The sequence below is a fragment of the Myotis myotis genome, unplaced genomic scaffold, assembly GCF_014108235.1.
Source record: "Myotis myotis isolate mMyoMyo1 unplaced genomic scaffold, mMyoMyo1.p scaffold_m19_p_3, whole genome shotgun sequence".
NCBI lineage: Eukaryota > Metazoa > Chordata > Mammalia > Chiroptera > Vespertilionidae > Myotis > Myotis myotis.
In genome coordinates this window covers 5,386,196-5,410,386 of record NW_023416335.1, presented here as the reverse complement: position 1 = coordinate 5,410,386, position 24,191 = coordinate 5,386,196, and the positions used below count along the sequence as shown (strand labels likewise).

General features: G+C 53.0%; 1 protein-coding gene across 3 annotated transcripts in view; it reads right to left on the bottom strand.

The window, feature by feature from the left end:
• The window catches only part of WWC2 (WW and C2 domain containing 2), a 135,669-nt gene that overhangs the window by 29,736 nt on the left and 81,742 nt on the right, over positions 1-24,191 (bottom strand). For 2 of the 3 annotated variants that reach the window (XM_036297934.1, XM_036297935.1), the window contains 6 exons: positions 23,470-23,546; positions 16,949-17,028; positions 11,482-11,611; positions 8,620-8,766; positions 7,973-8,046; positions 3,133-3,375 (listed from right to left, as the gene is read on the bottom strand). In XM_036297934.1, the coding sequence (XP_036153827.1) occupies positions 3,133-3,375; positions 7,973-8,046; positions 8,620-8,766; positions 11,482-11,611; positions 16,949-17,028; positions 23,470-23,546 (751 nt within the window). The remainder of the gene's footprint in view (positions 1-3,132; positions 3,376-7,972; positions 8,047-8,619; positions 8,767-11,481; positions 11,612-16,948; positions 17,029-23,469; positions 23,547-24,191) is intronic. The other variant, XM_036297937.1, reaches the window with a different exon arrangement.

Sequence of the window (24,191 nt, the reverse complement as noted above, 5' to 3'; positions counted from 1 at the left end):
AGGCTACGGCGACGGCACACGGCAGGCACACCGGTTGCTGTTTCTAAGTGCTCTTTTTTGACGTGCTCTAAAAAATGCTGGTTTTTAACAGCAAGCTTTTAAAAAGTACTCTCTCTAGAGTACACTCAAATGTAACCCTAAAGCAGTTTACTATGGGGGTCCATGCAGCTAGGAGCCGGCATGGGGGCCGCCTGCGTCTTCTAAGGGTCCTTAGACGTCATGGAAACGAGCCATTCAGAGCGGTGCACGGGCTGCAGCAGGGGACCTGGAACACGGGCTCTGGGCTTGGGCATGCTGTGCTGGCTGTGCATCCTTAGACAGCCACTCAGGCCAGGCCTCGGCCTTCTCATCTGTGAAATGGGGAGCACAGTCCTACTGAGCCTGCCAGCAAACTTTTTAAAAGTGCTCTTTCTAGAGGACATTCCAATATAATGATACAAACGTACAGTGTGGTAAGTACACATAGCAGCCATTTATCGTCATCACCAGCTACTCTGTACTGTATGGAACTGTGTGCGCTCTGTGCCCACACGACTGGCAGCGAGTGGGTCTGGTTACACCCGTGTCACCACAAACACGTGAGTACCGTGTTGTACCACACCCCTACGATGGCTATGGCGCCGCCAGGTGTAGGAATTTTTCAGCTCCATTATAACCTGGAGACCGCCAGTTGTATATGTGGGCCAGCATTGACTAAAATGTCCTTATGTGGTGCACGACTACATGAAGAAATAATTAAAACACCTGGGCAAGATACGAGAGAAAGCCTCTAAGATTTGTGAGAAAGAGGGAGCAATGTTAAGACCTTGTCAGTTTGGGAAAGCACAGGGCAGGCATCTTGGTAACTGTGTGGACAGGATATGAGAAGTCCCACACTTCTTTCACTTGGGAGCAATTTCTTTGCTGAGGGTCCCTCACTGAGCGGGTCTCTTTCCGATACGCTTTGCCACCACCAGGGGCGAGCTCAGCCACCGCTGCCCGGAGTCAGGGGCACAGGTCACAGCAGAGCGGCTGAAAACTCGCAGATCCCAACAGTTATCATATATGTGCGAACCAAAGCTTAATAGCCAATGTCTGAGCAGTCAGAACAAAGTAAACAGCTAATGCTACTTCATCAGTGATCTCTGAGCTCCAGCCCTGATCGGAAAGCCGATTACAGCCAACAAACCAGTGGCCTGCCTTTCTCTCCCCCAGGACACGGGTGAGGGCTGTGTCCCACCCTCCCAGCCCCACAGACTGAGCAGAGAGGCTGAGGACTCAGTCTTCCCACAGGACAGGTGCTGTACGATACGTAACATTTAGCAAGTGCTACGCACCACTCAGAACATCACTGGCGTTTTAGACACAGGCCACACAAGGCTGCCCATGCTTCATAGTTACTGATGATTGTCACTTTCATCCTAGAAATGAAAGGTGTCGAAACGCAGACACCCGCCACCAGGTAACGGGAAACAACTGCCTCCTGCCTCACACCGTCCCTTTTTGTTCCTTCGGTCTTTGCCGCGGGGACCCTTCCCGGCCCGCCCTGCTCAGTCTGCCTCCGGCCGGGGGGCTGAGCTCCATCAGCTCCTCCAGACCCAGCGCAGGAGCAGGAGGGGAAGGAGAGGGGCTGGTGAGGCGCTTCGGTCCTTTAAGACAGAACAGGACGGCATCTGCAGAGGCTTCCCCTTGGCACACTCTCTCCTGTGCCCTAAGGTGGGAGGCGGCAGCTGCGCATTATCTTGACCCACATTTTCACTTACAAAGGCCAGTTCTCCCAAGGCGGTTAGACGCAGGGCAGGCAAGTCCACCCATGCTGCCACCTAACCTGGGATGTTAAGAGACTTATTTTTCCCTTCCTCCATCCTCCCCACCACCCTGTTTTATTTTTATTGATTTCAGAGAGGAAGGGAGATGCGAGAGAATCACGGATCAGCTGCCTCCTGCACGCCCCACACTGGGGATCGAGCCTGCAACCAGGAATCGAGCTGTGATCTCTTGGTTTCTAGGTCAACACTCAACCACTGAGCCACGCTGCCGACTCATGTTTTGGTATTATGTAGATACATGACCTTACACATTTATAGAGCACAAGGAATTAGAAGGCAAGGAGCCGAGAAGGTACAAAAAGTAGAGGAACTGGGTGGGTCCGGCTGGGTACTGGGACGTTACCTCCAGTTACTTGGGATTACACGAATGTGAGTTTCTTTCCTGTCACCTTGGACTGGACACTGCTCCTCCCCTGTTGGCCTGAGGGTGTGTGGTGGCTCAGGTGCCACCTGGTCCGCGGCTGGCACAGGTGTTGGCTGTCAGTCATCAGGTGCTGATGTGCGCCTGTCACACCGACACCCGGGGGTCCCCTGCCTAACAGTCCTGCTGATCTGACTGCAGAATTGGATTTTTAAGATTAAATGATCAATTCACACCTTCCCGCAGAGATGAGAAAACCGCTTTACATGTCACCTCCTGCAGAGGAGGGTCTCAACGGGCAAAGTCCACGAGGACATTCTGTGACCTGGGGAGAGGGCCAGGGAGCGAGCTGACCTTCCTTGTGAAATGAGAAGTGACTCCTTTTGCATCCTTGTGAGCAATGAACCCAGAAGAGGAAGCCTGGGGGCTCCCACCATCCAGGTAATCTCGCTCATCAGGGGCTTGGTTTACGGTACGGTTACCAGCCGCGGTCAGCGCCGCTCTGCATCCTTCACTTTCAGCACCTGCCTCGGGCACCTTCCCGATCCTCACAGACCGGAGGAGCTGCGGGACACGGGACTTGAGGGACAGCAGACGGGTGCTTGACGGCTGGACAGGAAGAGCCACCGGGCACAGCGCACCGAGAGCACCGAGCCCAGGGCCCGGGCACCAGCACAGCTGAGACACACCCACAGGCCTCCCGGCCCAGCCCCGGGGACACCCACCTCTCGGCCAGCGCCCGGCTGGGGGCGCCCACCTCTTGGCCAGCGCCCGGCCCCGGGGACACCCACCTCTCGGCCAGCGCCCGGCCCCGGGGACGCCCACCTCTCGGCCAGCACCCGGCCCCGGGGACACCTACCTCTCGGCCAGCACCCGGCCCCGGGGACACCCACCTCTCCGCCAGCGGCCCGGCCCCGGGGACCCCCACCTCTCGGCCAGCGGCCCGGCCCCGGGGACACCCACCTCTCGGCCAGCGCCCGGCTGGGGGCGCCCCGCACGGACAGCAGCTCCGCCTCCAGCCGCTGGCGGTCGGCCTCCAGGCGCTCCAGCTCGTCGCGGGTGCGTTTCTGCGGAGTGACGAACTGCAGCTCCTTCAGAAGCTCTTCTTTCTCGTGAATCAGCATCAGCTTCTCCTTCTCAACATCCAGCGCCCCGGGCCAGGCCTCACTGTCCAGTTTCGACAGCTCGATCTTCAGGTTGGCCATGCTGGGCAGAGGAGAGGGGAGCGTGAACGCAGAGCTCCGAGAGGAGGAAACAGCCGGGCTACGGCGGGTGGACGCTAAATTCCCATGAGCCCCCCAGGGGGTGTGAGCCCCGCTAAGGGGGTGTGAGCCTCACAGAGGTGTGAGCCCTGCCAGGGGTGTGAGCCTCACAGGGGTGTGAGCCTCACTAAGGGGTGTGAGCCCCGTCAGTCTCTGGGCCTGGCTCTGTGCTTAGCTGTCACCACGTCACTGTCCCACCTTTCAAGTCTGGTGAGCACACCCCCTCTCTGAGAAAAGGGTGAAGGTCACAGCACGCAGAAGCTCCAAAGCAGGGGCTCCGGGACCCTGGCAGGTGGCGGAGGAGACCCGGAGGCCCCACTAAAAGCTGCGGTGCCCCGAGTGCCACCATTACAGAGCTGAGACGCTGTCCCCAGGGTGGCTTGGGGGAACTGGCACACGAGCCAAGCGGGGAAGGAGGAGGGAGAAGAGCGGCGGGTGGGCGAACCAGGATTAAGACAGTCAACCCACCCCGGCCCACGGCACCGAGAGCGGGCAGGGCCTCACTGCTTTCCCCTGGGCTGCGCCCTGCGACGCCCCTCCCTGCTGTGCTGGCGTCTACGCTGCACGGAGCAGCGCCGGCATCCCTGCCTTCGGCCTGGCCTCCCCTGCACACAGGCACCTGGCTGCTCGGCAGCAGACAGCCGGCTGGCCGCATCACTGGAGTGACAACAGGTGTGAGGGGGGGACAGCGAGGGAGGAGGAGGAAGGAAAGCAGCGAAGGGAAACTTGGCCGGTTTCATAATTTCGCCTGACCCCGCATTTCTCTCTGTGCAGAGCCTTCCACTCGATGGGCAGGTGACCTCCCGATTCACCTGCACAATAACCGCACTGCGGCTCGGTGAGGGCGCCAGTGGCTCACAAGGTCAAAGGCTCGGGGCCCGGGGACCAATGGCACAAGACCACCTGTGAACACAGCTGGCGTCCTGTAAAAAGTGTGAGAGGATTGCTTTGGCTTGCGCCAGAGCACGCCAGAATCTGAAACCCAGAAAGGGGGATTCTGTTTTTCACTTTTTATGGAAGAAGCTCTAGAAGAGGAGGAAAAAGGTGAACAGAAAATGTTATCAGGATGAAGATGGAAGCAGTTCCACATCCTCGTGCCAGAAGTTTCTTGTTTTTGTTAAAAATAAAGTCGCCGCCTCCAATGGGCACGTGTCTATCACGGACTCTGATTCCACCCACCGTCGGCATCACTGGTGGATGGAGCATCAGCTACTCCTCAGCTGGAGCCACTCAACCACACAACCGCCTCAACGTTCGGAAAAATGAATCATCAAAATGCTAACTAAGCATGGCATTATCAGCTCCGTCAGGCACACAGCAAAGGCGGAGGAGAGCCGGCCTCCAGACACAGCCGCCTCCATTCATTCAGGATCGAGGGAGAAGCAGCGCTTCCCACACGCACAAACCCTGGCGATTCCCCTCGTCAGCACCGCTAGTCCCTTTGACAAGAAGCCCGCATAGGGAGGGCAGCAACGCCCCTCGCGGGGAAGCACCAGCCTCACGTTTCGATGGGACCCAGTTACCCAGCTGACCCCGGAGCAACATGCACGGAGGAGAGGCCTCTGGCTCTGACCCGGCACCAGGCAGGTGTGGATTTTATCTGGAGAGGGCGCACCCCATCTGGGGGACACCTGGAGCGGTGCTGTGCCGGCTCCCGATGGAGGAACTGGTCGGGACCAAAGTGCAGCGAGCGCTCCAGTTGCCGCAAGGGAAGTCGGGCCAAGCCCCCAGAACGCGGAGCACGGGCCTGCCTCTCAGTTCATCCTGAGTGTGGCCGTCTCCTTAGAAACCCAGGCCAAGTCCTGGCGTGGCCACCACAGGCCCGGTGCTGACTAACGGCCCGACGTGGCCACCGCAGACCCGGTGCTAACGGCCTGACGTGGCACCCGCAGACCCGGTGCTGACTAACGGCCTGAAGTGGCCACCGCAGACCCAGTGCTGACTAACGGCCCGACGTGGCCACCGCAGACTCGGTGCTGACTAACGGCCCGACGTGGCCACCGCAGGCCCGGTGCTAACGGCCCGACGTGGCACCCGCAGACCCGGTGCTGACTAACGGCCCGACGTGGCACCCGCAGACCCGGTGCTGACTAACGGCCCGACGTGGCCACCGCAGACCCGGTGCTGACTAACGGCCCAACGTGGCACCCGCAGACCCGGTGCTGACTAACGGCCCGACGTGGCACCCGCAGACCCGGTGCTGACTAACGGCCTGACGTGGCACCCGCAGACCCGGTGCTGACGGCCGGCGTGGCCACCGCAGACACGGTGCTGACGGCCGGCGTGGCCACCGCAGACACGGTGCTGACGGCCGGCGTGGCCACCGCAGACCCAGTGCTGAGAGCTGACGGCCCGGCGTGGCCACCGCAGGCCCGGTGCTAACGGCCTGGCGTGGCCACCGCAGGCCCGGTGCTGACTGACGGCCCGGCGTGGCACCCGCAGGCCTGGTGCTGACTGCTGACGGCCCGGCGTGGCACCCGCAGGCCTGGTGCTGACTGCTGACGGCCCGGCGTGGCACCCGCAGGCCTGGTGCTGACTGCTGACGGCCCGGCGTGGCACCCGCAGGCCTGGTGCTGACTGCTGACGGCCCGGCGTGGCCACGGCAGACCCGGTGCTGAGGGTTGACGGCCCGGCGTGGCACCCGCAGGCCTGGTGCTGACTGCTGACGGCCCGGCGTGGCCACGGCAGACCCGGTGCTGAGGGCTGACGGCCCGGCGTGGCACCCGCAGGCCTGGTGCTGACTGCTGACGGCCCGGCGTGGCCACGGCAGACCCGGTGCTGAGGGCTGACGGCCCGGCGTGGCACCCGCAGGCCTGGTGCTGACTGCTGACGGCCCGGCGTGGCCACGGCAGACCCGGTGCTGAGGGCTGACGGCCCGGCGTGGCCACGGCAGACTCGGTGCTGAGGGCTGACGGCCCGGCGTGGCCACGGCAGACCCGGTGCTGAGGGCTGACGGCCCGGCGTGGCCACGGCAGACTCGGTGCTGAGGGCTGACGGCCCGGCGTGGCCACGGCAGACCCGGTGCTGAGGGCTGACGGCCCGGCGTGGCCACAGCAGACCCGGTGCTGACTGCTGACGGCCTGTGTGCTCACAGCCTGAGGGCTGCAACCCTCCCACAGCTGGTTCCACGGCCCAGGGCCATGAAACCAGTGTCTGAGCACCGCCTGGGCGTTGAGGAGCAGGTGATAAAGCCCACAAAACGCTTCCTGACCTCGGGAAACGGACCGCCTCCCGGGACAAATTCACAGGCATTAGCATTAGTCAGCAAAGTGTTGGGAGAGACCAAGAGACTTGCTCGAGCTCCCGTGGATAGTAATTTGTGGAGTGAAGCCGAGGGTGCTTCTAGGAAACTGAAGAATCGAGTCACGTTCCTAACAGAGCTGCACAGAGGCAAATAGTGCCTTTAGGCCAGCGGTTCTCAACCTGTGGGTCGCGACCCCTTTGGGGATCGAACGACTTTTACAGGGGTCGCCTAAATACATCCTGCATATCAGATATTTACATTACGATTCATAACAGTAGCAACATTACAGTTATGAAGCAGCAACGAAAATAATTTTATGGTTGGGGGTCACCACCACATGAGGAACTGTATTAAAGGGTCACGGCATTAGGAAGGTTGAGAACCACTGCTTTAGGGGATCAAGTAATCACGCTGTTAAGCCAGAAGCCTCTCAGAACTCTGGTGATGCTTATAAATGACCATCACACAGCCGCGCACACACGTCAGCCTCCCCGCCCCCCCCCCCCACCCCCCCCCCCCCCCGCGGGCTCCTAGCCACGGGACCGGGCACTCAGCAGGTTCTCTCTGTGAGGCTCCAGGCTCGTGCGGAGCAACTGGCAGGTTTCTCTGTCCCTGGCTGAGTGATGATGCAGCCCACCCCGTGCCTTCCTAAATGGCATATCAATAGCATTATTCAAATCTTAAAAGGAAAATCACGACATCAAGTGTTTAGTATGGCTCCCTCCCTCAAAACATGCAAGGCGTCCTGTATCGTGGAAACAAGCTGCGTCTGCCTACGAGGCAAGAACGGGGAGTCCCTTCTGCTTCCCCTCGCAGAGTCACGGGGAGAAAAAGCCGGCACAGGGTGTGACGGGGGCTGGGAGGTGAGAGAGGAAGATCTCTCGTCCCTCTCCAGGAACCAGGCACTGCGCAGTCACCTCGGACTTCGAGGACATTAGCAGGAGCCCCCCAAACAGAGGCGCATGCTGGACGCTGTCTACCGGGGCCCGCGCCACTCCCCAGTCCTGAACCTGAGCCACTTCTAACTGTGAGTACGGTGCACGCTCAGACCGCCCCCTTCAGGAGAGCGGGAGCATTTCGTCCCCATGCTTCTCAAGAATCCTCCATGCTCTTCGGCTTCGCGGGACGGGAAAGGAGAAACAGCAGAGAGGGGCTCTGAGCCCTGACTTCTAACACACCAGGGAGCCCCAGCGAGAGGGTGTGGGAGCGCCCAGCAGATGGCACTGCAGGAGCGGAGGAGAGCCGGGAGCCGCGCTCCTGGAGCCCTGGCCGCTGGCTGCACCCCACCCCGGCTCACCTTCTTTTGGCTTCTTCATACTGTAGACTCAGCCTGACCTTTTCAGCTAAATTGGATCTGCTTCTCACTCCGATCTAGTGAAAAACAAAAGGGAGAAAGTCCATGAATCTGCTCAGGAAGGAAGTTAACTGCTTCTGTTTCTGGGAAGTACGAGTCCTTGGAAAGCTAAGGAGCCGGTGCTGACCTTGAGACACCGGTGCTGACCTTGAGACACTGGTGGGAGAGGCTGGGGAAGGCACTACTCTATAGTCTCCGTAGGGGCAAAACATCGCCTTTTTAATGCAAACTTGTCTGTCTTTCAAAGACTTTCACAGCATCTTCTCCACACATTAAACTTAAGGTTAAAAAGATCAGGTAAATGTTTCTGGTGCCCAGGAGTTTATGAAGGTGCTCAGGTCAATAAAATTTATGGACTGGAGCTAATTTCCTCATTTAGCACAGGAGCCAAATTTTCCATCATTTAGCTTCCAGCTGCATACAATGTGAAGTAAATAAGTTCAGAAATTAATTTCTCAAACAGGCAGGCCCTCTGTTGACCTCTAACTGTTTTACTGTCACAGCACATAATTCAAAGGCGCCTAAGAGAACACGCAAGTCACCGGGGACTCACTGCAGACCTGCTGATGGCACCTGCGGGCGTGGCTCACCTCTCCGGAAATGCTGGTCTGGGACCCGGCGTCCAGGGTCTGTCTGGAGAGGGAGAGGTGAGAGTTCGCGGGACTGGACCTCAGGTCTGGCTCCGACCTGCCGATGCCCTGGCCCAGGTGAAACCGCTCCTGCAGCTTAGCCAGACTCTGTTCGGGAAACACACAGGACCCCATCCGCTTAACGCTAAGGGCACACGCCCCACTGGGCAGAAGTAAATGCAGAAAACGAATCTTCATAGGAGAAACAATGACTTTTTTTAGCGGGGACCTAGCACTTTAAATTATTGAAAAACTAAGAGCAGAATATAATTTTGCACATACACGTGATTCTGGAAGTATGTGAGAGCATATGAAATGAGTTATCTTAACTTTCTCAAGACGGCCTGGGCGTTCTTCACCCTGCGAATAATGGGATCTTTATATTTAATTCAGATATTTCTTATTTTTGGAATTTCGTTCTAAAGAAGCCTCTATTTTAATAAGAACCACTCCACGCAGTCGAAATTAGGGAAACAGGGAATCCTATAATGCAGTCTCATTTGAGACACAGCAAGGAAACGTGCTTAGCAGGCGTCTCGCAGGGCGCCATTCTACACCTGGACCGGACCCGAGGGATTATGTGGCTCCCGTAATGTCAGAGATTGGGAAACTGAGGCCCAGAGGTCGCGACATGCAGACGACCTGAGCCCGTCTGTGCCGACTGCGCGGCGCTGCGAAGGCGACACCCTTGGCTGGGAGAGTGAAAGTCAAGTGCACGTGCCCCTGCCAGCACCGGGGGTAACAGACTGGGCAGCCTTAGCGGGAGGTGCAAGCGGAAGGCTGAGAAAGGAAAAACTGTAGCTAAACTGTCACCAACGCAAAACAAACAAAACACTAGTAAAAATGGTGAGAAACTTACCAACTTTATGAAGAACCAAGACTTGACCCTGATATTTAAAATTCTCATAAGAAATTAGACCATCAGGTATCTGATACATATTTTTTTACCTAACTTTCTCAATTTTCTTTTAAAGGGATATTTATACAAAATGTGTGCACGAGAGGGACAAACCTTAAATGGTCACATCAAATGGTATGTCACAGAAAAGAACCCAGGAATTGCTTAGTGACGCTGGCAAGTCTTTCCAAGTTTTCCATCTGTGCAGCGAAAAGACTAGCATTTTCCAAACCTGCCTGTGACGACAATGCACTTGGTCAATCTAGGTTCTGACTAGTTTTTTAAGAAACAGAAGGGCCCAGGAAAGGAAGTCTGAGGCATTACTGGCACGAAGAGCAGGCATGTTTCTGTGAAGTCTGATCTGTGTGTATCCACAGGAAAGGTATCTGTGTGTGAGTGGGTTTTGACATTAAATATATTTTTTACTGTGTGTTGTGGCCAAAGCGGTTTGAAAGTCAAAAATACTAATGCCACTTCAGCTCTACTGCTGGTTTTTGTATTTACTGATTAATTATTTTATAGGCGGAGAAATTAAAACGGAATCTTTTCTTTCCATTTAATCTGGCTTGTGTATAAACCCAAAGTTTATAGGAAGAATCAAAATGACCTAACATTGCTGACTATTACAAATTTGTTCAAGTTCCATTAACTTTTTTCAAGTGACCTATATTATGTGCATTTCAGAAATTATCGATTTAATCAGCAGGACCACTGTGAAACCAAAGCAAAATACATCCAAATAAAGTCCTGTATGTGATATGATGATGGTAAGACCCCTGGTGTGAATTGGAGTCCTGTCACTTACCAGCTGTGTGACTGTGAGTGAATTACTTAACTGTTCTGTGCCGTGATTTCCTTGTCTGGTCATAGGGATAATAAAAGGGCCCATCTTTAGGTTGTTGTGATAATTATATGAATTATTTCTATGCAAGGCACAGTGATTGCCTGGCACAGAGCCAATACTTTAAGTATTTGTTATTATTACTGTTGTCTTCCCTATTTGATCTCTCAAATTATTCCAAAATTGCCAAAATGCAAAATTATATGGGTTCAAGAATATTTACCTATTTCCAGCTAGCATTTTGAAAACTGGCATTAAGTAGCTGAATATCATATTTAAGTTTAGAGGTTCTATTAGGAAAGCAAACATCACCACTGGTTCTAACATTTTCCCAAAGACACAGACGAAAGCCTCACTGGGCTGGGGGAGACGCCAAATATCTCGACTACAGAGAACCCTCAGCGCTGGGATAGTCGTGGACGGAAGGAGGGGGAGGAGGCACAGATCCCCCGCTGTCTGCTAAGTGGAGACACTCGGAATGCAGTCTGCTGATCACTGCACGGGGTTTTTTTTGGTTTCCACACACGGGGCTGGGTCACTGGGAGCTGAGACCTGTACGTTGAGGTTCCAGGGGTAACGAGAGGCTCTCCTGGCGCCTGCAGACCCCCTAGGTGACCACCCAGCCACCCCCCTGCGGGGCCAGCATTCCCCACGCCACTCGGATGCCCACCTGGGCGGAGGCGCTTTTCTAAGATCCTCACATAGATCCCGCCCCGCAAGGCAGGTCTTCCACCTCCTGACGGCAGGTGCCATGCCCGTCACGTGTCCCGGGCCGAGGACCAGGGGCTTAGGTAACCCTGCTGGTCAGGGTCCCACCTGAAGTTTTCGTGAGCCGCAGGGCGCACACGGATGCTAATCTCCTCGCGCAGCTCCAAGACCCACCACCCACAGACTCACAGGTCAGGGGCCTCGGGGCAGCGTTTCCCTCCCAGGCAGCGCGGGAGCCGGAACCACCTGCTCTGGGCCGGTTCACACGGAGGGAAGGGTGATGGAGGCCCCCGACTCGGATGGAGAAGTCTGCCTCCAGGGGAGTCTCTGGGCCCGGAAGGCAGTGGTTGGACTTGGCCAAGTGCCCGTAACACACCTGCATCAGGTCCTGCTTCTCCTTCTCTCCGGAGCTGATGGCCTTTCTGATGGATTTCAGTTCCGTGAGAATGGCTTTGGCCTCGCTAAGCTCATAGCCACTCTGGCCTCCAGACATTTTTTTATCAATTCTGTTAAAAGGAAAAAAAAAAGGAGAGAAGGAAAAAAGTTAAAGAATGACCGAGTACAAGTTCAACAGGCAGGAGGGACTGGTCTGGGCTGGGTTAGCTGGCTGACTGCTTCAGCCCTTGACTCTCACAGGTCAGATCTTCCTTCAGAGAGGAGTGCTCCTGTCTCTTCCAGCCACTTCCAGCCGGGATTCCTCTCACCGTCCGCCTCCCGCCTCCCCCAGGCCCTTTCCCATCACTTTCATGCCTCTTTGCTTTCGGTCAGGTGGGTGACCCCACTGCCAGCAGAACTCAAACCTCATCACAGGCCACCCTGACTGGCTCTGAGAAAGGGCCAGGGGACTGGGAAACGACCTAGCAGAGGAACAAGCACAGGGACTCCGGGGTTCAGCACTGCAGCTGAGTTTACCGCAGCAGGTCTGCAACCCCAGCCCGGGCTGGACCGCAGCCAGCAGCCGGCAGCCGGCAGCCGGCAGGACTTCCTACACGGCACTGTGGCCAATTTACTGCAGCAGGTCTGCAACCCCAGCCCGGCCCGCAGCCGGCAGCCGGCAGCCGGCAGGCCTTCCTACACGGCACTGTGGCCAATTTACCGCAGCAGGTCTGCAACCCCAGCCCGGCCCGCAGCCGGCAGCCGGCAGGCCTTCCTACACGGCACTGTGGCCAATTTACTGCAGCAGGTCTGCAACCCCAGCCCGGCCCGCAGCCGGCAGCCGGCAGGCCTTCCTACATGGCGGTGCTTGTTGCTCACACCGGCGAGCTCCCTGTGACATCTGGATCGGTGGTTAGTCTCTCCTTCCTTTTAAACATACGAGGTGTATTTACGTTTGTCAGGGTTGTGAGTCGGGTAAATTGCTTGCCTTGCTGAATGAGTTCAAGTCCAGGAATAAGGCAGAAGGACAGGCAAGCTCCCTTGTCAACCCCCACTGAACAGAGTCTTCAGTGGCTGATGTACTCCCCAAATGACTTCTGCTTCCCAAATGTCCTGGCAGTTCACCTGGCCGCCCATGTCAGAGGACGTCATGGACCCTAACTGTCTGTGTCTGAAGGGCTCAACCGGATGACCCAGTCCTCCTTAAGCGATGGTCAGCATCTTCACTCTCCCACTCCCGGCTCTCCCACCACCGGCCCAGGGTCCATGCTGGACACAGCCCTGCCTCTGTCCGCAGCTCACAGCCCGCCTTCTCCGCAGTCTTTCCCACCGAGAAGAGCCCCCAGCACATCACAGAACACCAGCTCTCCGCTCCCTGGGTGTTTAACATTTAATAATCTACAGTTATTTCAGTGTGACAGGTACCATCTGAGAAAACAAGACCAATGCCATTGGATTCACTCTTCCACAGTTTCCTCAAACAAGTAAACTTTGTGCAGACAACATACTTCCCCAAGTGCGAGTTTAGTAAATGTTTTCTGCTGCTAAACAAGAAAGTCTCAAGGAATCTAAGGAAATAAAGTCAGTTTCACCCTAAGGCCATTTGAAGATGAAGCGCAGCGAACGAAACCATGGATGAGGCACGCACAGTGCTGGGGTGGGAGGGGCCCTGAGACCCTGTCACCTCCTCCGAGGCCACAGGCGACGCAGACTTAGCCCCGAAGGGGCCGGCACTCCCCCTGCTCAGGGACTCCTCACAGGGACAGCCTCGGCCTCGGGCTCCTAGGACCCTGACACTGAGAGTGTCTGATAAAAACACTGGGAGCACTTTGGATATTGGTTAGTTCCATTTATGTGGGGAGGGTTTTATCAGTGAAGGCGATGGGTCCCTGAAGTATTAAACTTAGTGGAGGCAAAATTCTTATTTTGAATTTTTAAAAATTCTGCTTGATTTTATGAAATGGCTAGTAACAGGTGCCTCAAACTGTATCAAAGTAAATTTCTAAAGCCCAAGTAATTTCTTCTTATTTGGGTAAAACCTTCAGAATTCAACAGTAAAACAAATCTCTAATTCAGAAATCAACTTTGACATTTGAAAATAAAAAAGCAACCTGGCCAGTGTAGCTCAGCAGTTGAGCATCGACCCAGGAACCGAGAAGCCACCAGTTCAATTCCTGGTCAGGGCACAGGCCCGGGTTGCCGGCTCCATCCCCGGTGCAGGAGGCAGCCAATCAATGATTCTCTCTCATCACTGATGTTTCTCTCTATCTCCCCCGCTTCCTCTATCTCTAAAAAAAAAAAAAAAAAAAATCAATAAAAATAAAATAACAAAGCAGGTAAGCTGTTTTCAGGAATAAACTTTGCCTTTTAAAAATAAAAGCAGAACGACCTCCAGATGGCAAATTTACATTTCAGGGAGCTTTACAAATGGGTGAACATTTCCTGGCTATCGGCAGCTCAAACGAATGTTGAATCTGAAAGGCACGGGCAGCCCAGCCCCGTCCCCCCTGGCCCGTGGGTCAGTCTCCCCCACTCCTGCCCCCGGAGCCTCTCACTGTGCCCCCTCCTCCAGAGCAGAATGTGGGGGGCAGTTACCTCCACGCCTCTTCCCTCCCTCCTCCACTTTCCACCTTTCATCTTTTTTCTCCTTTGACCCTAACTGGCAATATAATAAAATATTAGCATTATTTGCTGATTTTTAAAACAAAATACTGTTTTTTGTTCTTAATTTGAGAAAAACCATTTTATATTTTTCCCTATATTTTTTTTAAGCCTTTAGGCTTGTGTGTCCCTGTAATTAATGTTTATCTGTGTCTTAGTCTTCTCTGGAGAGAAGAAATGGCCATCCGCACGCCTCCCCGGGAAGTAAGTGCCCGGAGCCAGCCTTCCTCGGGGCCTGTGCTGCCTGGGGCCTCACCATCTCCCCTCCGATCGCGTGAGGCAGCGCAACATGCCTCCTCCTGGTCTCCACCTACACTCCCGCTGCACTATCGCTTAGGCCCAGGTCAAACCTGGGGCCACGGAGTGGACGGCATGGATAACTTAGAGGATAAAACCCCATTCACTCATCCGGGATAAACTACAGAACCCAGTAAATGAAAGCCGGGGTTTAAGTTACATGGAAACTCCAGATTCAACAAAAATGTCCCGTTCTATTGTGAATGAGTGAAAAGTTGCAAAAGCCTGCGATGGGAAATTTAAATCTTTTCCTGAAACACACTTTCTGTCCTAACCCAAGTACAAGTCCCTTTATAGCACCAGGCACGTGGCTTCTTGAAGAGTTCGGTCCCTGGGCTCCATCATTACTCTCCAACGTCCTGGAGCAGGGGGCTGCGGCTGGAATGGGAACAGCTGTACTTTGTCGCCGGGGGAGACGGACAAGGGAGGCTGCTGATGTTAGATAGTGTCCTCGTCCTCCGGCTGGCGGGACCAGCATCGCTGCAGGAGAATGCCTGCGTTTTTACAACAAACGGCTATTGTTTTCTTGTGGAATGTTATTGACAGATTCTTAAACATGCCTCAGATTCCTATAAAAACGGAGACAATACGGCTTTGTTTCATCAATATAACGAAGACAGTGAGTTTGGCTAACCTTCACCCCGGTGGTGACGCGGGTTACACTCTCACGTGCCTGAGAAATGTTTACCGTGTGGCTCAACGTCGGGGGGTGCTCTCCCGCATCTGTCTCCCCACTCCTGCCACAAAGCCCCCTTTATGCGGCCACGCAACTACTAATCGGCACATTTGTGTCCCCTGGATCTGCCCACATTTCAGGGGCTCCCAAGCAACGGAACTCTTAGAACAGCTACATTTAACCCACCTGGGGCTCCTAAAATACACCTGGCGTCAGACCAGACACGGGATATTTTAGCCCCCGCACCCCATGACTCTAACATGTGCTCAAATCTGAGGGTGGGGCGTCTGAAAGAACATCATGGCCGGGATTCCAGGAGGTGAGTGGGCAGAAAAGAAGATGAGCCACCAAACCAGTGTCTGAAAGTCAAGTCACATGACTGGTGGTCCAGCGTGACGGGGCATCCGGGATGCAACTCATCATCCAACACATGGACCATCAGTGTGTCTGCCCGGCCACGACACGGGAGCTTTAGAAGGCGGGCGCCTTGCTAGCTGGGCTGCCCCAGAGGGAGACATGGGGAGGACGGAGACCCTGGTGATGGAGGAAAGCCCTGCAACACTGCCCACAGCCGGTGCCCGAGCCCCGCATCACAGAGGGAAGTCCAGGCAGCTGCATGCCTTAGGGGGACGAGGCCCTCCAGCCTCTCTGTGGTCATGGGCTGTGAGCCATGCTTCCTCCTGGCATGGGAGGCCCCGTGGGTGGGGGTCCGGAGGCCCCGTGGGTGGGGGACTGGGAGGCCCCGTGGGTGGGGGACTGGGAGGCCCTGTGGGTGGGGGTCCGGAGGCCCCGTGGGTGGGGGACCGGAGGCCCCGTGGGTGGGGGTCCGGGTGCCCCGTGGGTGGAGTCCGGAGGCTCCGTGGGTGGGGGTCCGGAGGCCCCGTGGGTGTGGGACCGGAGGCCCCGTAGGTGGGGGTCCGGAGGCCCCATGGGTGAGAGCTGGGAGGCCCCGTGGGTGGGGGTCCGGAGGCTCCGTGGGTGGGGGTCCGGAGGCCCCTTGGGTGTGGGACCGGAGGCCCCGTGGGTGGGGGTCCGGAGGCCCCATGGGTGGGGACCGGGAGGCCCTCTGGGTGGGGACCGGGAGGCCCCGTGGATGGGGACCGGAGGCCCTGTGGGTGAGAGCCGGGAGGCCCCGTGGGTGGGGGTCCGGAGGCCCTGTGGGTGGGACCAGGAGGCCCTGTGGGTAGAGGCTGGGAGAGCTGGGAGGTCTTGGGGGCCTGTTAGGGTCTAGCTAGGCCGGCCTTGGCAGCAGGGGGAACAGTGGCTTCCGGGCTGGGAATGGGCATGGATTTCCGGTTCCCACACCCTGAGTCTCGTCTCATCCTTCAACCTGCGAAGGGCCTGGGAAGGGCAAGGACTCTGGGAAGTGGGGAACTCCTCACCTCCTGTGCTGACAGTCCCCTGCTCCCTGAGCCCAGCCCCGGGGAGACTCCAGGCCACGCCCGGGTGAGGGGGGCAGAGGCACCTCCAGCCCGGCCGGAGCCCCGGGGATGCGCGCAGTGCAGCCTGGAGGAGAATGTCGGGGGCACGGCCCTGCTCCTCTCTCAGCTCCCACGTCAGCCCTGGAGCAGCCCGCAGGTACCAGGAGATGAGTGAGTTTTTCACTGGTTCCCTTGGGTCTCCAGTGAGCAATAAAAACTTTAGCCCTTTTCAAAGGACATAGATTTCCCCAGGTGCCTAGGCTGTTGGTTGATTTTGTTTCTCGGTGCAGAGCTCTGAGCTCTGGCCTGTGCCTCCCTGAGAAATGTCGTGTGGGGTCTGCACTTGCGTTTCCTTTGCACGAGTTAGGGGGCTGGGAGTTACCCCGAGGCCAGCGTCAGGGCGTTATACTCACTGCTGCAGGGTCTCGAAGCCTTGTTCCTTATAGAGCAGCTCCTGCTTCATCTGCGAGAGTTCCCTCTTCAGCTTTTTAACCTTTTGTGAGAAATCAATGTAAATACGCGTGTTTGTAAATAATTAGCAACACGGTTTAAAAGATAACCTGTAGTAAACTATTAAACACACGCACACGGCCTCAGTTGAACATGCACTCTGCTAGTTTCTCCTGGACACAAATTCTGTGCCCGGCGGACTGATTATGTATAAATCATCAGTGACGGGCGTTCCTGCCGGTATTAACCCTCAGCATCTTATCTAGCAGCTTTCCTACGAGCGCGACATCACCAGTCTCCAGTCGGTGATAAACAGGCAGGAAGGGAGAGCCGGGGCTTTAAACCGAGGCATCGCTAACTCTAGGAGCTTGGATGCCTCCTGCCCAGGCTCCAGGACCTCTGGCCACGCCGCTGCCTCTCAGACACGCCAGCAGTGGCGCCTCAGGGCTCCCGCACATGCTGTTCCTTCTGCTGGAGCGCTGTCCCCTCAGACAGCCAGTCGCTGACCCCTTGCCACTCAGGTCTCAGCCACACTTCACCCCTCCTAACCACCCCCTCATGCACTACACTGTTTCGTTCAGCTCACAGCATTTTCCAAAAGCCACACTTTTCTGTGCCCTGGTTTCCCGTCTCCCCCGTGGGAAAGGACGCCGCACCACGCAGCTGTAGTCCAAGCTTCCAGAGCACGACCAGGCTTACAAATATTTGATGTCAAACTGATAAAAAGTATTCTTTTTCCTACTGCCAAATACATTCCTTGGTCCTAACAACCCTGAGATCTGGGGGGTCAGAAAAGCAGCAGCAGCCTGGAGTGGTCAGGCCAGGGGTCCCCACCGGCCGGCAAACTTGTCTCTAGGCTAAGGCACAGCTGAGTCTCAGGCGCATCCTGTTACACATTATTTCCATGTGCTTTTGGGCTTTTATTTCCTGTTCATTCTACCGATTCCACAAATATTTATTGAATCTCCACTAGGTGCCAGGTCCTGGGTCTGCTGTGTCAACAGAACAGACACAATCTTGACCTTCAATGGTCTTTAAAACAAACAAACAAAACTTTATAATTGTCCAAACTTTCATGGCTGCTACGGTGTCATTTTTTTCAATTTTATTTTTTCCAACAACTTTCCCCCCTCCTTTGCCCTCTTCCACTTCCCACTGCCACCCCCCACCCCCGCCATCACCACACTGATGTCCATGTCCATGACTTCTCTCTCCCCCTTTTGTTCTCACCCCCTCACTGCTCTAGAACCATGGGGCAGCCAGACACCGAGCAAGATGACCCAGTGAGATGAATCTCACCAGCTACCACAGGGACACAGAGGGAACGTTCAGGACACTTCAGGACACAGGGGGGTTGGGCCCTGATGTGGTCTGAGGTCCCAGACCAAGCCTGCTGAGGAAGTGATGGTTAGGCTGAGAGGCTTGGTGGGCCTGCACGTGGTGGGAAGGGTTCTCAGAAGGTAGAGCTTGGGGACAAACCCGCGTCCCGGAGAGGGGGAGCTCAGCAAACCTCTGGGGTCCCAGAGGCGGCGTGTGACATGAGACGCGACTGGAAAAGGAGGCCTGGTTCACAGGGCTTGCAGCCACATGACGGATTTCTACTCTCATCCTAAGAACAGTAAGAATCAAGGAGGAGCCGAAACCGGTTTGGCTCAGTGGATAGAGCGTCGGCCTGCGGACTGAAAGGTCCCAGGTTCGATTCCGGTCAAGGGCATGTACCTGGGTTGCGGGCACATCCCCAGTAGGAGATGTGCAGGAGGCAGCTGGTCAATGTTTCTCTCTCATCGATGTTTCTAGCTCTCTATCTCTCTCCCTTCCTCTCTGTAAAAAATCAATAATATATATTAAAAAAAAAAAAAAAAGAATCAAGGAGGAATCCTAGAGGATGATCTGCTTAAGATTTTAGAAGGTCACTGTGAGGACTGGTGAGCGGACCAGAGGGCCAGCAGGGGCCAGGCACCAGCACTGGGGGTTGGCGCACGGGCAGTGCCGTAGAGGCAGAGCCCAGAGGAAGAACGTCGTGGATGCAGACCAACAGGACGTGGTGATGGACCAGGTGTGGCGGGTGGGGGAGAAGATGTGGCAAAGGTCACGTCCAAGGTCTTGACTTGCCAGCTGGGTGCACGAAGGTGCTTTCCTGAAGACTGGGACCAGATCCGGGGGAAAGATCAGGGATTTTCTTTAAGATACTTTCCGGAGACCCGCGAGACTTCAAAGGCAATTGGAACACGTGGACTTGATGCTCATAAGCAGTGTCTGGACTAGAGATGTGAAACTGAGGACTTCACTGCTACTACGCAGAGCAGAGAGCAGTTTAGAATCCGGCAGAATTTTTAAAAAACTACAATTATAACAGTTTTAGTTATAATGACATCACTGTGCTTGAAAGATCCAAAACAAACTGGGATTGTAGCAAAATGACCTAAACAAATCTATGGCCCTTATTTTAGTTTAGGAAAGTCATTACTCCTAGATCCCACCCCAACGGAAGACATGAAGAGCCCACAGCCCTGGAGCCTGTGTTGTCTCCCCTGACGTACTACACTTTCTGCAGCCCCAGCCAACCATCTAATTGCCCAGACCTTTCCTCAGGAATCAAACCCCACAGCCCAGAACACTGAAGTGGAGGTAAGACAGCCTGACTTTTCACACCCCCTGCTTTCCATGCTGACTACACTGAAGCAACTGGCACTTCAAATTGATTTTCAAGCTGTTTCTGAAAGCCAGGAAGTTGTGTGATTAAGTGTGATACCGTCTCTGACAACCCTAGTGTACCAAGTTTTGCTTCAGAAGGAGAAAGATGATGACAATGAAGGAAAGAGTACATTCCAGAAACGTGGGATCCTGGAAGGCTCCCGAGACAGGCAGGTTTCCTAAGTCTGCCCGACAGCGAACCCTGCAACAGTAAAGCCGGGGTGAGCAGACGGCCTTTTGCTGATGACCTCCTCCCGCTGCACCCTTTCTCTACGGTCTTGCCAGGGCCCCTCAGCAGGCCAGCACAGGCTCCTGCCACCTGCTCCTCGAAGAGCCTTCTCTTTCCTTGCGTCTACATCACCTTCAACAGAAACACCCTCACCTTGAACGGAAACAAGACGTCAGCCTGATAGTCACAGGATTGATAATGAAGACGTTTCTGCCCTGACTAAGGAATAGAGGCAAACAGAATCCCAGGTACTCTCAGAGCCACCTGTGGTGACTAATGAATGAATTCAGTCACCAACAACAGAAAGGAAAAAACCCTACAAAGCCAATGAGAAACATTATGTGAAACATTTATGAGATATGCTACTTGAGGTACAAATAATAGATAAAAACATGGAAAGTCAATGCTAGATTTCCGCAATTCAAATAAACCAGGACGTTCTCATAGGACTCAGCATGGCCCAGAGGGCGGCGTCCTTTGTAAGTGCTCCACGTGCACCTGAGAATAACACATATTTTGTTATTTTGAGGTGGCATGTTCTACACATGTTCATTTCATTAGGCTGGTTGATGATATTGTTCACAATTTCAACAACTGTGTTGATTTTGTCTGTACAGTCTATCGATTACGGAGAGAGGAGTGTTGACATATCCAACTATAATTGTAAATTTGTAGTTCTCCTTTCAGTTCTATTGGTCTTTTTCAGATATTTAAAGCTCTGTTATTCTATGTATAACACTTTAGGGTTATGTGTATATGTCATTATGTCCTTTGATGAACTGACTTATTAGTAGAAAATAATACCTTGTTCTAAAGTTTACTTTGATATTGTCAAGTGCAACTTTCCTTGCATTTGTATTTTCATAGTATATCTTTTTTATTCATTTAATTTTCAACCTATCTGGGTATTTATATTTAAAGTAGATCTATTATAGCCATCATAGAGTTGGTTCTTATCTTAACCATTCTGATAATCTCTATCTTTTAACTGAAGCATTTAGACCATTTATATTTAGTGTAATTATTGACATAGTTGGTTTTAAATCTTACTATCTTTATTTTCTAATTGTCACATATGTTCTTTTATACTTTCTACTTCTATTCCTGCCTCCTTTTGTACTGACTACATTTTTAAAAATTCCATTTTATCTCCACTATTGGTAATACCTCTGTATTTTCTTAGTAGTTATCCTATGACAGGGATCATCAAATGATAGCTTGTGGGTCAAATCCACCCTAGGGCCTAATTTTTTTATGGCTAATGAGTTAAGAATGGTTTTCATGTGTTTACTACTTTTCTCAGAAAAGTGAAAAGAAAAACCTATGACAGAAACTGTATGTGGCCTGCTAAACCAGTTTTCTGTTGCTACAGAACAAAATATCACAAAATTAGCAGCTTAAAATAACACTCATTTAATAGATCACAAGAAAGGTCTCGCTGGGTCTCTGTTCAAGGTACCCAAAACCTGAAACTGAGGTGTCGGCCAGGCTGAGCGCTCACGTGGGGGTCACGGGGAAAATCCGCTCTCAACTACATTCTGGCTGTTGGCGGAATTCAGTTCCTGTGCATCCAGGTGGGACTGAGGTTCGGTTTCCTTCCTGGCAAGTAGCGCAGGTCCCTCTCAGGGCCTTTTCCTGTGGGTGTATCCACCTTCAATACAGAAACCATGCCCTGGATGCTCCTTGCACTTTGAACAACTAGCTTCCTCCTCTCCAACCAGCTACAGAAACGCTGGCTTTTTGTTTTGTTTTGTTTTTGTTAATCCTCACCGGAGGAAATTCTTTCCATGGATTTCAGAGAGCACTAGCCCTGACTGAGTTAAAATTGTAAGTCCCGGGCCTGTCTTCCTACAAGAGGCAAAACTTTGCTCTGAAGGATGACAAGATCATCCCAAACCTTAAATCATCTTTATGTGTTTTCATACATAAAGCTCTGACTACAAAGTAAGCAGCTGTCAGAGGTCAAATACTGACCCCAAATCAAAACCATTCTTCAGACCATATTGAAGAATCCAATCTATAAGAAACCTAGGTATTATCCTAATCAAGACATGAAACTGAAAAAGTAAGTGTGATTATTTTGTTAAAAAAATATATATCAATGTTCAGAATTTGGGCAAGTATCCAAACAATTAAATAGAAATTTTAGAACTAAAAAATATGCAGTGGAATGAAGCTGAAATCAATAATGAAAGATTATTCCCAACTACTTAAAAATTAAGCAGAGTCTAATCATAAAGAAGTTACAAAAGTTAGTAAATATTTTGAACTGATTGATAAAAACACAAAATTCAAAAACTAGGAGTTGCAGACAAGAGCCACGCGCAGAAAGTCATTTAGAGCTTTAAAAGCAAATGTTAGAAAGTAAGAAAGCCCCAAATCATTTGTAAGTATTTGCTAAAGTGAAAGCTATAAATATTTTTGACACAGCAATTTCATTCCTAGTTGCATAATTAAGAAAAATGTGTACATATGTGCCCCAAAGGACATGTATAGGAGACATGCATGTTAAGGCACAGTTTTTAATGACCAAAAACTGGAATAAGCACTAATGCACATCAATAGAAGAGAAAGAATTTATGGTGTGTACCCCAAGGTGGTACTTCAAACTTACAGCAATGAAAGTTTATGTGAATGAATCTCAAAGTGTTGCTGAGCAAAAGAAGCCATCAGATAATATATATGGTGGCACTCCAGTTCCACAACGTTCAAAGCAGCTAGAAAACTGCCCTACAGTGTCGATGGGTCAGATCCTTCAGAGAGAAGGAGGACGGCCATGAGGGGTCATGGCAGTAATCTATCTCAGGACATAGGTAATTAATGGTTACATGGATTTATGGACGTGGTGAACAGTGATTATGACTCTAAAAGTCAAAGATGAACAAGCTCTGGCCTTAATAGCAGTTTGGTCAAAAAGATTTGGGGTAAAGATGGGGACACACCCATGAGAAGTGCTGACTAGTCAGTTCTAGAAAGCGGCGACTGGTGACGGAAGATGGGCATCTTTAAATTCGGGACATCTGCCGAAACCGGTTTGGCTCAGTGGATAGAGCGTCGGCCTGCGGACTGAGAGGTCCCAGGTTCGATTCCGGTCAAGGGCATGTACCTGGGTTGCGGGCATATCCCCAATAGGAGATGTGCAGGAGGCAGCTGATCGATGATTCTCTCTCATCGATGTTTCTAACTCTCTCTCTCCCTTCCTCTCTGTAAAAAAATCAATAAAATATATATTTAAAAAAAAAAAAAAATTCGGGACATCTGATGAAAGGGCAGCAAGGCTCAGCTCCGGAAGTCACGTCAGCACGATAAGGGAAGGGAAGTTCCCGAGACTCCAGTTTTGATTTGATGTACTAACTGCCAATCATAAAACTGCCCGACAATGGAACGCACTGGGTCTCAGGAGCAAGAACATACAACCACAGAACAGTTCCAACAAAGGCGGAAGGAAACACCAGCCGTCGGGGGGACGTGGAGGAGGCTCCTGCACTCGATGGACAAGGCAGGTGAACATGAATGCATCTACGCAGATGCTCCATGTAGAACCACAATAAAACATCTTACCCTCAGTCGTGTGGTGGAGATCTCCGCTTTCAAAATGTCAGGATCGTACTTAGTACTCGAGGAGGATCCTGAGAACACTTTCCAAAGAGAGAAGAGAAAAGCAAGGCTGCATAACCGGTTCTCAGCTCAGAATTTACAAACTACAAACGGGAGTCACACGTTGCCACGGTAGTTACTTACTTTATCATTTCATTATTGTCATGCATCAGACACCTAAGTTATAAAAAGTAATCTTCAAACCTTCATAATTTAAAAATAAAGCCTCAAGAAAGACACAGGTCATAAAGACCCTGGTACTTCGTTTTCTTCTGGGTTTTCCCCAGTGAATAAAATCTTAGAGGTCCCGGTGGCACATAACAGTTTCCCAGGCTCGTATTACCCCGAAAGCCACCATTTCAGGGGACTTCCGAGCCCATGGTGCTGCTGCTTTCAGCACGGCCAGCCCAGGTGCCCCGTTCTGGAGATGAGGGAGGGCTAAGTCACCGCGGTGGCCAAGGGACACGTCATTCCAGCTACGGGCTCCAGTTCCTCCCACTACAGAGAGTGTAAGAGTAGCGACAGGGCTGTTGACTTGCCTTCATCTGAAAGGGTAAAACTAACTCAGAAATAAATAAAAGGCCAGCAGGCAGAGGGGGAGCAGAAACAGACAGGATACGTGATCCCCAGAGGAGACTTCATCTGGAATGTGGCCGAGAGGCCTTACTGACAAGTCTGAGGTGTGC